The sequence below is a fragment of the Coregonus clupeaformis genome, chromosome 30 (assembly GCF_020615455.1).
Source record: "Coregonus clupeaformis isolate EN_2021a chromosome 30, ASM2061545v1, whole genome shotgun sequence".
Classification (NCBI taxonomy): Eukaryota; Metazoa; Chordata; class Actinopteri; order Salmoniformes; family Salmonidae; genus Coregonus; species Coregonus clupeaformis.
The window spans coordinates 1,554,074-1,567,488 of NC_059221.1; the positions used below are offsets into that span (position 1 = coordinate 1,554,074).

The 13,415-nt window shown below is 44.6% G+C and overlaps 1 protein-coding gene across 3 annotated transcripts in view; it reads left to right on the forward strand.

Moving 5' to 3' along the window:
* The window catches only part of LOC121545981 (agrin-like), a 405,148-nt gene that overhangs the window by 288,044 nt on the left and 103,689 nt on the right, over positions 1-13,415 (forward strand). For all 3 annotated transcript variants that reach the window (XM_045209396.1, XM_045209397.1, XM_045209398.1), the window contains one exon: positions 7,752-7,973. In XM_045209396.1, the coding sequence (XP_045065331.1) occupies positions 7,752-7,973 (222 nt within the window). The remainder of the gene's footprint in view (positions 1-7,751; positions 7,974-13,415) is intronic.

Sequence of the window (13,415 nt, forward strand, 5' to 3'; positions counted from 1 at the left end):
TCACACACACACACTGTCATCCCGGAGGTTAACAGAGAATCACTCAGCCAGAGAGACATTGTCATTGTCAAAGAGCTTCGGCGAACGAGGAGAAATGGGGAGAAAAGTATGCCTAAGGTGACAGCCCATATGCATGCATGACTGTAAGTCGCTTTGGATAGAAAGTGTCTGCTAAATGGCATATACACAAGCCTCTCTGGTGAATATTAATAATTAGCATGTTTAGTTGATTAGCATCACTGCCGCCGCGCGACGACACTAGTCGCTGGCTATGATTATACTCATAAACAATACTATGCTGAGTACCTATTGAACCCAGCGTGGACCTCCAGGGATGATTGGTAATTCATCTAATTAGTGTCATTGCTCTGGGAGTCAGGTTGACGGTATGGCGGGACTAGGGATTATATTTAACGTAGCCCATAGCGGACTGAAGTGTGTGTGTCAGTAGTGGCAGAGTTGCAGCAGTCACCAGGCCTTATGGGTACAGCAGGGTCCTGCTTTGGTAAGCCACCCCTCCCCCTTACCTTGTTTGTTGCACCCCTCCTTCCTTCCTTCCTTCCTCCCTCCCTCCTCTTCCTTTCTCACAGTGTATGTGTTGTGTGCCCTATGTGTGGACCAGGCCCACCATGCCAATGATGCCCATCTGCTGTTTGGTGGCCTGATTTTCCTTCCTTCCTTCCTTCCTTCCTTCCTCCCCCTCTCCTCTCTCCTCTGTTCTCTGTAAATATAGACGTCATGAGATGGAGGAGCTCATCTTTGTATGTGTTCCCTCATTGTTGTCTTTCTCTGTCCTGGTTTACTTTCCCTTTTTCTATATTTCCCTCTTTATTTTCCCCTCTTCTCCCACCCCCCTCTCTCTCTCTCCCTCATCTGTGTTCCCTATGTCTGATAGAAGAGAAAGCGTGTTTGGGGTTTTAAATGGCGAGTGGAGGACTAAGGCGTTTGGTTTTGTCCTCTTGCAGCTATTACTCTGTAATAAGTGCTCCGTAGCAGGGAAACCGGGCCCGTGGGCCTTCCTATTGAGCCTTTTCTCTCCCGTTCTGGCACCTATTTTAATATGTTCCATAAATGTTTTCACTGCTAGCGAGACACGGGGTGGCAGGCACTCCCCCCAACCCCCCACCCCGCGTCACCAACAAAACTGAGTAAAGGCGCTTCCCATTAGCTGTTCTCCACGATGGCGGAACTGACACCCGCTTCTCCCTCACCCGATTGGCTACTGAGAGCATGGGGAGGGGTTTTCTCAGATTCCCATTCTGATAGTGACATTGGGAGTAATCCTGAATTGGACCAGGGAGCAGGGAAGATTCCAATCTACATATGCATGAGTAGGGAGATTGTCGACCGCAAAAATATAAACTCCCTGCTTTTACATCCATATGTACAGGGTTAAACTGCATACATTACCCACACAAACACGACTAAGAACATGACACACTATCTCTCCGGGCTTATATACAGAACGGCCGCCGAGTGCGTTCAGCTCAACGAGGTTTCGACTGAGGCAATACTCAGGTCGACTCTGAGAAATCTCAGATTTGCTTGTCAGATAAGGCCTCTAAATCTTTACTAATGTGACAGTTTAGTGAGAGATGGGAAGAGGCAACACCCCACTTGGGGAGAGACAGGCAGCAGAACATTTGTCGGTGGGTAGGCCAGCAGCAGTTATGTTTCTCTAAGCAATCCGCAGTTCTGCATGCTAGTAGCACCCCAGAAGCCCACTTCATCAGACAAGGAGTTTTAATCACCCTGGTTTTAGGCTCGGGGATGGCCACTATAAAATATCAGACTAATTAAAAGCAGAAGGAAAGCAGGGGAGGGAAGGGAGGGTCTAGACTGGTGGGAAAAGGGCACAAAGCAGAGGCAGAATTCAGACTCCCAAGTCGCCACTTCCGAGACAGAAACATAGTCCTTTCGTAGAAAAGCCACTGTATTTTCTTTACTTCAGCTAGGAGCAGAATTATTGATCAGAGGAGAGTTACTCATCTCCAAGACTACTCCTGCGGCGATGCACTCACTCACAGACATCCCTCCACAGCACACCTTTTTCTGTCTCTCACTTCTTTGATGACGTTTGTGGCACTCTGGATCTTACATGCACGCGCACACACACACACACACACACACACACACACACACACACACACACACACACACACACACACACACACACACACTATTGTCTCGTCTTTTTCATCTGATAAACACAGAGGGACATTAAATAGTGCGTGTGCGTTTGATGCTTGTATGTGTGTGTATGCGACTGACTTCTGCAGCCTCCCAGTATCCGTCCCTTTCTACTGAGGCATATGGTTGCAGCAGCTCCAGTCCTTGTACAGCACAGCCACCACTACCATCTCTACCCAGGCCTCCTGGATGACAGGCTGCTGTTTCAGTCTCCCTCACTGATTTTGAGGGAGAAAAGACGCTTTCAGTTCCCTGAGATTTTTTTTCCTGACTGAGAATATGTAAGCCATCTCAATTACCAAAGCCGGGTATAAGGGCTGCTGGACTTTTCTCAAAGTCTCTAATCATACACTCTCTCTCTCCGCACTAAGATTATTTCACCGAGAACTGTGGGAGTTTTTCTTCTTCGATTTAATAAATCTGGAAGAAAAAATGTGCCTCCAGAAGGAATGAGCATTAAAGAATAAAGAGATTTTTGGATTCTTTTCATCTTAATTTTTGGGGTAGAAACAAAGAGAACCAGGGACATAAGCGTTATCGGAGGCTGCAGTTGCATGTTAGGGAGCCGGGCCTTGGGAAATGGGTCAGTGAACCCATCTGAAGGCCATGAGTGTTTGTGCAGATTGCCCTCTGTTTCCAGCGCTACACACACACAGTGAGAAAATAAATATCAGTCAGAATAGTTTTTTTTGAAGCCCGGCAAAATTAGGCACAGTTCCACCACTTTCATGTTTGCATGCCAATTTCACAGCTCTTTCAAACCACCAGGGTTCCCACAACACAGAAATCAATAGCAGTGTTCCACTGCTTAAGCCGCAACATTCCAATTACAAAAAGTGAGAGCCTTGTCTCCTTGCTCATCCTTGCTCATGATCTGTATGATTGGTTAAATTATGGTCGCCAGTGGGCAATGCTCCTCCTCACAACAGTATCGGCTAGGGTCTTATCTTGTTGTGTTGCTGTTCTCTTTTTCTTTAAGTGCCTAATCAATGTTGGATGTCTTGTCCTGTGAAGAGACACTATCACACTGACAACAGCCTAACAGCCCAAACGTTTGTTCTGCCCTTGTTGAAATAAAGAAGTAAGCTTAAAATAACTTAGAAACAATCTTTGTTGTGTGCGGACCCTCTATACTGCAACTAAATATAATCAAATCAAATGTTATTGGTCACATACACGTGTTTAGCAGATGTTATTGCGGGTGTAGCGAAATGCTTGTGCTTCTATCAAATCAAATAAATGTTTATTTGTCACATACCCGTGTTTAGCAGATGTTATTGCGGGTGTAGCGAAATGCTTGTGCTTCTAGCTCCGACAGTGCAGTAATATCTAACAAGTAATATCTAACAATTTCACAACATATACCCAATACACACAAATCTCAGTAAGGAATGGAATTTAAGAATATATACATACAGTGGGGAGAACAAGTATTTGATACACTGCAGCAGGGATTTTGGCCCACTCCTCCATACAGACCTTCTCCAGATCCTTCAGGTTTCGGGGCTATCGCTGGGCAATACGGACTTTCAGCTCCCTCCAAAGATTTTCTATTGGGTTCAGGTCTGGAGACTGGCTAGGCCACTCCAGGACCTTGAGATGCTTCTTACGGAGCCACTGCTTAGGTGCCCTGGCTGTGTGTTTCGGGTCGTTGTCATGCTGGAAGACCCAGCCACGACCCATCTTCAATGCTCTTACTGAGGAAAGGAGGTTGTTGGCCAAGATCTCGCGATACATGGCCCCATCCATCCTCCCCTCAATACGGTGCAGTCGTCATGTCCCCTTTGCAGAAAAGCATCCCCAAAGAATGATGTTTCCACCTCCATGCTTCACGGTTGGGATGGTGTTCTTGGGGTTGTACTCATCCTTCTTCTTCCTCCAAACACGACGAGTGGAGTTTAGACCAAAAAGCTATAATTTTGTCTCATCAGACCACATGACCTTCTCCCATTCCTCCTCTGGATCATCCAGATGGTCATTGCCAAACTTCAAACGGGCCTGGACATGCGCTGGCTTGAGCAGGGGGACCTTGCGTGCGCTGCAGGATTTTAATCCATGACGGCGTAGTGTGTTACTAATGGTTTTCTTTGAGACTGTGGTCCCAGCTCTCTTCAGGTCATTGACCAGGTCCTGCCGTGTAGTTCTGGGCTGATCCCTCACCTTCCTCATGATCATTGATGCCCCACGAGGTGAGATCTTGCATGGAGCCCCAAACCGAGGGTGATTGACCATCATCTTGAACTTCTTCCATTTTCTAATAATTGCGCCAACAGTTGTTGCCTTCTCACCAAGCTGCTTGCCTATTGTCCTGTAGCCCATCCCAGCCTTGTGCACGTCTACAATTTTATCCCTGATGTCCTTACACAGCTCTCTGGTCTTGGCCATTGTGGAGAGGTTTGAGTCTGTTTGATTGAGTGTGTGGACAGGTGTCTTTTATACAGGTAACGAGTTCAAACAGGTGCAGTTAATACAGGTAATGAGTGGAGAACAGGCTTCTTAAAGAAAAACTAACAGGTCTGTGAGAGCCGGAATTCTTACTAGTTGGTAGGTGATCAAATACTTATGTCATTAAATAAAATGCAAATTAATTACTTAAAAATCATACAATGTGATGTTCTGGATTTTTGTTTTAGATTCCGTCTCTCACAGTTGAAGTGTACCTATGATAAAAATACAGACCTCTACATGCTTTGTAAGTAGGAAAACCTGCAAAATCGGCAGTGTATCAAATACTTGTTCTCCCCACTGTATATGAACAAACAATGACAGAGCGGCATGGACTAAGATACAGTAGAATATTATAGAATACAGTGTATGCAAATTAGATGAGTAATGCAAGATATGTAAACATTATTAAAGTGACTAGTGTTCCATTTCTTAAAGTGGCCAGTGATTTCAATAGGCAGCAGCAGCCTCTAATGTGTTAGTGATGGCTATTTAACAGGCTGATGGCCTTGAGATAGAAGCTGTTTTTCATTCTCTCTGTCCCAGCTTTGGATGCACCTGTACTGACCTCGACTTCTGGATGATAGCAGGGTGAACAGGCAGTGGCTCTGGTGGTTGATATCCTTGATGATCTTTTTGGCCTTCCTGTGACATCGGGTGCTGTAGGTGTCCTGGAGACGATGGTGAGCTGGAAAGCCACCACAATCCTGAGATTTTAGGCATGACACTAGCTATCAAACTGATAGGCCACTCTCCCTAACATTTCGAAGATGACATCACTGCTATCTGTTCCCCTCCTCTCTCACCTGGTATTCCATGGGCGAGATAGAGCCACAGTGGTAAATTGCCTCTTGCTATCTGTCGATGATTTTACCCAGAGTGCATGGCTTTAGGGTCAGGGGGAGGAGAATATTAAGAGTATTAAATGCACCTGTGCTTTCGAAATGAAACGGCAACGATTTCTTAATCGGAGCGCCTGGCAAGATTCTTGTCTAATCCCATAATAATCAGGATAATGACAGCACTCCCTCACTCTCACTGGGAAGCCGTGGATCAAATGCATCCTCGCATCCTCTTCCCTCTGCTTTTAATCTTTCTCCCAAACTGCTGTCACGCCACGTTTAGCGCCACCGCGTTATGCCCCCACGCGCAAGGCATGCCAATGAGCCTCCCTCGCATGGCTTCGCCACCTTGCATAATTCTCCTGTCCGCTTGGCTTGACGAGGATATACTGTACGTCACATACTCCCGAGGCCTTGGGGTTTCAACTGTCAATCCGTTCCACCCACCCACCCAACCTCAAGTCAATCCACCCCCTTTCAATATGGCTAACATACAGGTAACTGCCAAAATAAAGGAAACACCTAAATAAAGTGTCTTAATAGGGCGTTGGACCACCACGAGCCACAACAGCTTCAATGCACCTTGGCATAGATTCTACAAGTGTCTGGAACTCTATTGGAGGGATGCGACACCATTCTTCCACGAGAAATTCCATCATTTGGTGTTTTGTTGATGGTGGTGGAAAACTCTGTCTCAGGCACCGCTCCAGAATCTCCCATAAGTGTTCGGTTGGGTTGAAATCTGGTGACTGAGACGTCCATGGCATATAGTTTGCATCGTTGTCATGCTCATCAAACCATTCAGTGACCACTCATGCACTGTGGATGGGGCATTGTCATCCTATGGGGGCATAGCCATGGTAGCCAAAATAATGGCCTGCACAGCATTTTTATACATGACCCTAAGCATGATAGGATGCTTATTGCTTAATCAACTCAGGAACCACACCTGTGTGGAAGCATCTGCTTTTCAATTTTTTCTTAATATTTCCATTATTTTGGCAGTTACCTGTATGTCTAACCTTGACAACAATTTTGATGAAGAATTGATTGGGGGTTAAAGAAGGAAAAGGAGGCAATGATGATGAAACAATATAATTTGTTCGATCACGTCAGATCACGTTGTCGTCTACGCGTTTCTTCCTGTTTCTTCCCGATCCTGACCCACTTCCCAACTCGCCTGGCAGTGGCAGAACCGGTACCACATGGAACACCACATCCCACTCCTCCCATCAGAAGCAGTCTCTTCGCTAACCCCCAATTTAATGAAGTTATACTGTAGTGGAGCGGCCGCAGAAGAGAGTGGCACCTCCTCTCTGATATTCTCCCGCTTCTTCAAATCTGTCTCTGCCAAGGAGCTGGGCTTTGTGAATTATTAAGCAGAGAGCTCTCTTTTCTTCTTCTTCTCCTCTGTTGCTTTTCTTCCCTCCCTCTTTTCTATCCACATAGCGAGAGCTCTCTTCTCTCTCTCTCTCTCTCTCTCTCTCTCTCTCTCTCTCTCTCTCTCTCTCTCTCTCTCTCTCTCTCTCTCTCTCTCTCTCTCTCTCTGAGAGGTTATCAGTGAGATGCAAATGACCTCGTTTGAAGAACGGCATGCTTGGAAACATCAATTAATCAGCGCCCGTTTACTTCCCCATAAATAGAAAAATATGGTTATTCTCTACCATTCCTCGCCAGTTTTCTATCTGTGCCATAAGTCCATGGTTTTTACCCATATACCTTAGGGTGTTGGTTTCTGATTGGCTCATACAGAGTGGTCAACCACCTGTAATTGGCTCATACAATGTGCTCTGACACCTCTGATTGGCTTATACAGAGGGGTCAGCCACCTCTGATTGGCTCATACAGAGGTGTCTGCCACCTCTGATTGGCTCATACAATGTGCTCTGCCACCTGTGATTGGCTCATACAGGGCCAATCAGAGGGGTCAGGGCCAATGAGATTACCAGGAGGGAGTTGATTGATACAGGTAGTATCAATCAAGAACTATGGATGAGAGTCTGGTACATGTTCAGACTTGACCATAGGTTTGTGCAAGTAGGGGGATTAGCAGTACTTTCACATTGACCCGCCAACCCCCTTTTTTCAATCCTCCTGATCCTCCATCAACCTCTACTCTCTTTTAACCGATGCGATGACCACTTTTCCTGCCCTTAGCCCCACCCATCTGTCAGCCCCCCACCCCTCAATACCCACCCTTCTCCATCTCTCCCTCACCTCTCTCACCGCTCCCTCACCCCCTTCAATGCTAACCCCAGTTGTCTCCCGTCTCAGATCTGCACGAGCCCAGCCCGTGTCTGGCAAAGGCCTGCGAGTTTGGCGCTGTGTGTATGGTGAAGAACGACAAGCCCGTATGTGAGTGCACCGAAGCCTGCATCCAGACACCTGACCCAGTGTGCGGCAGTGACGGCCACAGCTACGGCAGCCAGTGTGAGATGAGGGCCATGGGCTGCGCCCTGCAGAGGGAGATCCACATCCAGCACCGAGGCCCCTGCAGTGAGTACCGGACTATACTGTAGTATACTGTAGTACACTATATATGTATACTGTACATCCCTGACCATGTGACCTGACCAGGAAAACAGGAATAACTCTGGGCCCTAGGGTATAAGGTCATATCATGTGGTCAGGGAAAAACTTCTGGTCTTAAAAGGATACTTTGGGATTTTGGCAATGAGGCCCTTTATCTACTTCCCCAGAAATCTCTGTTTGAAGGAAGTTGCTAACTAGCGCTAGCGCAATTTCTAACTAGCGTTAGTGCAATGACTGGAAGTCTATGGGTATCTGCTAACATGCTAGCATTAGTTAGTTAGCATTGGCTTGAGAAACTACCTCTAACTTCCTTCATGCTGGATACAGAGACATAAAAATTTAAATAGATTGCATTTTCAACAAGAAAGGTCTAAAATAGGGAAATTGCAGGCTTGTGCCGGGCTAGAGGAGCGCTGAAAAGGGAAGGAAGGATGATAGGAGACGAGGATAAGAGTGGATAGGTGAGAGGGACTCTGGGGACTTAGATAAATGGCCTCTGCCAAAATTCCGAAGTATCCCTTTAACTGTAGCATAATATAATATGGTATTATAGTATGAACTACTATGGTCATTTAACTTACAGTGAACACATATTTAGTGCATGTGGCCCTTGTGTGCATCAAACCTTTTGCGGTTGCATGCACCATAGTCCAGCAAACCAACCACCAAACCAACTTACACACGTTCTTTAATGCCACTGTACTCTGAGTACGTCATCCCTCTCACCTCTCCAATCTTATCCTCGTCTCCTCTCATCCTCCATTCTCTTTTCAGCGCTCCCCCAGCCCAGTACAAGCTTGCAATTTCCCTACTTTTTACCTTTCTTGTTGAAGATGCAATCTACTTCCAATGAGAGAGGGAACAGCCATGCTCCTCCTGTTTAATTGGTGACTGAGTCATGAGTCTTTGTCTGCTCTCAAGAACTGGGGTAAAAATATCCCGGCTTCCGCAGGCACCCCTTTCATTGCCTGTTTTCTTTTTCTTCCCAAAAGCCTGGTTAATCCACTTGATGAAGCCATTTTAGCTAGACTTATTAATGGCATCTCTAGTGCTCATTTTCCCATAAAAGAGTAATTGATGATGACGATGATTAACATTTTCCTTTTACCAACAAACCGTTTGCTCCTGTGCCTTCCGTTCCATGTCCTTTCCTTGCTCTTAGTTATCAGCCAGAGTTCACACTGCAGCTTTAGTTTGAATGAGATGTTCTCTTATTGTAAATGTGGGCTACGCCATAGGCCTGTATCTCTATAGTAAGGAACATGAAAGCACAGATCAGACGTGAAAAATGAAAATAAATATTTACGTCTCTTCACTTATCTGTTCTCTTATTGGCTACTTAGCAAAGTTGATGCATGTTGCCTGCTAGCCATTTGGTCCTAAACAGGTAATAGCTTTTGATTTGATTTGATTATGATCCCCATTAGCTGATGCAAATGGCGACAGCTAGTCTTACTGGGGTCCGTCACATAAAGAAAAATACATTACAGACAAAATACTTTACAATTTGCATACATTTAAAAACATTAACATGTAGTGCGTGCGTGCGTGCGTGCGTGCGTCTATCAGTTACACATACAGTAGCAGTAAAAGTTTGGACACACCTACTCATTCCAGGGTTTTTCTTAATTTTTTACTATTTTCTACATTATAGAATAATAGTGAAGACATCAAAACTATGAAATAACACATATGGAATCATATAGTAACCAAAAAAGTGTTAAACAATTCTTCAAAGTAGCCACCCTTTGCCTTGATGACAGCTTTTCACACTCTTGGCATTCTCTCAACGAGCTTCATGAGGTAGTTTTGGGTCATTGTCCTTTTGAAAAATAAATCATAGTCTAACTAAGCGCAAACCAAATGGAATGGCGTATTGCTGCAGAATGCTGTGGTAGCCATGCTGGTTAAGTGTGCCTTGAATTCTAAATAAATAATTGTCAGTGTCACCAGCAAAGCACCCCCACACATCACACCTCCTGCTCCATGCTTCATGGTAGGAACCACACATGCAGAGATCATCCATTCACCTACTCTGCATCCCACAAAGACACGGCGGTTGGAACCAAAAATCTCACATTTGGACTCATCAGACCAAAATAACAGATTTCCACCGGTCTAATGTCCATTGCTCGTGTTTCTTGGCCCAAACAAGTCTCTTGTTTCTGTCTCCTCTGAACAGTTGATGTTGAGATGTGTCTGTTACATTTACATTTTACATTTAAGTCATTTAGCAGACGCTCTTATCCAGAGCGACTTACAGTTAGTGCATACATTATTATTTTTTTATTATTTTTTTGTATACCCCCCGTGGGAATCGAACCCACAACCCTGGCGTTGCAAACGCCATGCTCTACAAACTGAGCTACATCCCCTGCCGGCCATTCCCTCCCCTACCCTAGACGACGCTGGGCCAATTGTGCGCCGCCCCATGGGTCTCCCGGTCGCGGCCGGCTACGACAGAGCCTGGATTCGAACCAGGATCTCTAGTGGCACAGCTAGGACTGCGATGCTGTGCCTTAGACCACTGTGCCACTCGGGAGACTTACTTGAACTCTGTGAAGCATTTATTTGGGCTACAATCTGAGGTGCAGTTAATTGCCGATTTCTGAGGCTGGTAACTCTAATGAACTTATCCTCTGCAGCAGAGGTAACTCTGGGTCTTCCTTTCCTGTGGTTGTCCTCATGAGAGCCAGTTTCATCATAGCCCTTGATGGTTTTTGCGACTGCACTTGAAGAAACTTTAAAAGTTCTTGAAATTTTCAGGATTGACTGACCTTCATGTCTTAAAGTAATAATGGACTGTTGTTTCTCTTTGCTTATTTGAGCTGTTCTTGCCATAATATGGACTTGGTCTTTTACCAAATAGGGCTGTCTTCTGTATACCACCCCTACCTTGTAACAACACAACTGATTGGCTCAAACGCATTAAGAAGGAAAGAAATTCCACAAATTAACTTTTAAGAAGGCACACCCGTTAATTGAAATGCATTCCAGGTGACTACCTCATGAAGCTGGTTGAGAGAATGCCAAGAGTGTGCAAAGCTGTCATCAAGGCAAAAGGTGGCTACTTATCTCAATTATAAAATATATTTTGATTTGTTGAACACTTTTTTGGTTACTACGTGATTCCATATGTGTTATTTCATAGTTTTGATGTCTTCACTATTATTCTACAATGTAGAAAATAGTAAAAAATAAAGAAAAACCCTGGAATGAGTAGGTGTGTCCAAACTTTTGACTGGTACTGTACATGTCAGTACATACACACAAAAAGTAGGCCACCTGGGGGAGAGGCGCTGTGCAGTGAGGTGTTGCTTTATGTGTTTTTTGAAACCAGGTTTGCTGTTCATTTGTGCTATATAAGATGGGAGTTCCATGCAATCATGGCTCTGTATAATACTGTACGTTTCCTTTCATTTGTTCTGGACCTGGGGACTGTGAAAAGACCCCTGGTGGCATGTTTGGTGGGGTAAGTGTGTGTCAGTGCTGTGTGTAAGTTGACTATGCAAACAATTTGGAATTTCCAACACATTAATGTTTCTTATAAAAACAAGGAGTGATGCAGTCTGTCTTTCCTCAACTCTTAGCCAAGAGAGACTGGCATGCATAGTATTGATATTAGCCCTCTGATTATAATGAAGAGCAAAATGTGCTGCTCTGTTCTGGGCCAGCTGCAGTTTAACTAGGTCCTTTTTTGCAGTACTTGACCATATGACTGGACAATAATCAAGATAAGATAAAACTAGAGCCTGCAGGACTTGCTTTGTGGAGTGTGGTGTCAAAAAAGCAGAGCATCTCTTTATCACGGACAGACCTCTCCCCATCTTTATAACCATTAAATCAATATGTTTTGACCATGACATTTTACAATCTAAGGTAACACAAAGTAATTTAGTCTCCTCAACTTGCTCAACGGCCACACCATTCATTACCAGATTCAGCTGAGGTCTAGAACTTACGGAATGATTTGTACCAAATACAATGCTCTTAGTTTTAGAGATGTTCCAGACCAGTTTGTAACTGGCTACCCATTCTAAAACTGACTGCAACTCTTTGTTTAGAGTTAGAGTGATTTCACTAGCTGTGGTTGCTGACGCAAATAGGGTTAAAGCATCAGCATACATGGACACACAAGCTTTGTTTAATGCCAGTGGCAGGTCATTGGTCAAAATAGAAAAGAGTAGAGGGCCAAGACAGCTGCCCTACGGTACACCACACTTTATATGTTTAATATTAGAGAAACGTCCATTAAAGAAAACCCTCTGTGTTCTATGAGATAGATAGCTCTGAATACACAATAAGGCAGAGGTTGAAAAGCCATAACACATGTTTGTTTTTTTCAACAATAGGTTATGGTTAATAATATCAAATGCTGCACTGAAATCTAACAGTACATCTCCCACAATATTCATATGATCCATCTCTTTAAACCAATCATCAGTCATTTGTGTCAGTGCAGTACATGTTGAGTGCCCTTCTCTACAAGCATGCTGAAAGTGTGTTGTTAATTTGTTTACAGAGAATTAGCATTGTATTTGGTCAAACACAACTTTTTCCAACTGTTTGCTAAGAGCTGGCAGCAAGCTGATAGGTCGGCTGTTAGAACCAGTAAAGGCTGCTTTACCATTCTTGGGTAGCAGAATTTCATAAATTCATCAAGTGCAGCGTCTGGATGCTCCATATTAATCACATCAGACCAACAAATGTTTTTAACATCATCCACATAAGTCACAGCAAAATCTTTTGTATGATCTCTGATACACTATTTTAGGCCCAGCTTTTGGAACCGTTACTTACCTGGATATAGATCACTGCATCCAATGGGTACGGAAACAGTTTCAGAACACAGTTCTACAGTATTAGTAAAAATGAAGATCAATACATGCGGATGATATATACTGAACAAAAATATACACACAACATGCAACAATTTCAACGATTTTACTGAGTTACAGTTCATATAAGGAAATCAGTCAATTGAAATAAATTCATTAGGTCCTAATCTATGGATTTCACATGACTGGGTAGGTGCACAGTCATGGGTGGGCCTGGGAGGGCAGAGGCCCACCCACATGGGAGCCAGGCCCACCCACTAGGTAGCCAGGCCCAGCCAATCAGAATGAGATTTTCCCCACAAAAGGGCTTTATTACAGACAGAAATACTCCTCAGTTTCATCAGCTGTCTGGGTGGCTGGTCTCAGGTGAAGAAGCCGGATGTGGAGGTCCTGGGCTGGCGTGGTTACACGTGGTCAGCAGGTTGTGAGGCCCGTTCGACATACTGCCAAATTCTCTAAAATGACAGTGGAGGCGGCTTATGGTAGAGAAATGAACATTCAATTCTCTGGCAACAGCTCTGGTGGACATCCCTGCAGTCAGCATGCCAATTGCACGTTCCCTCAAAAC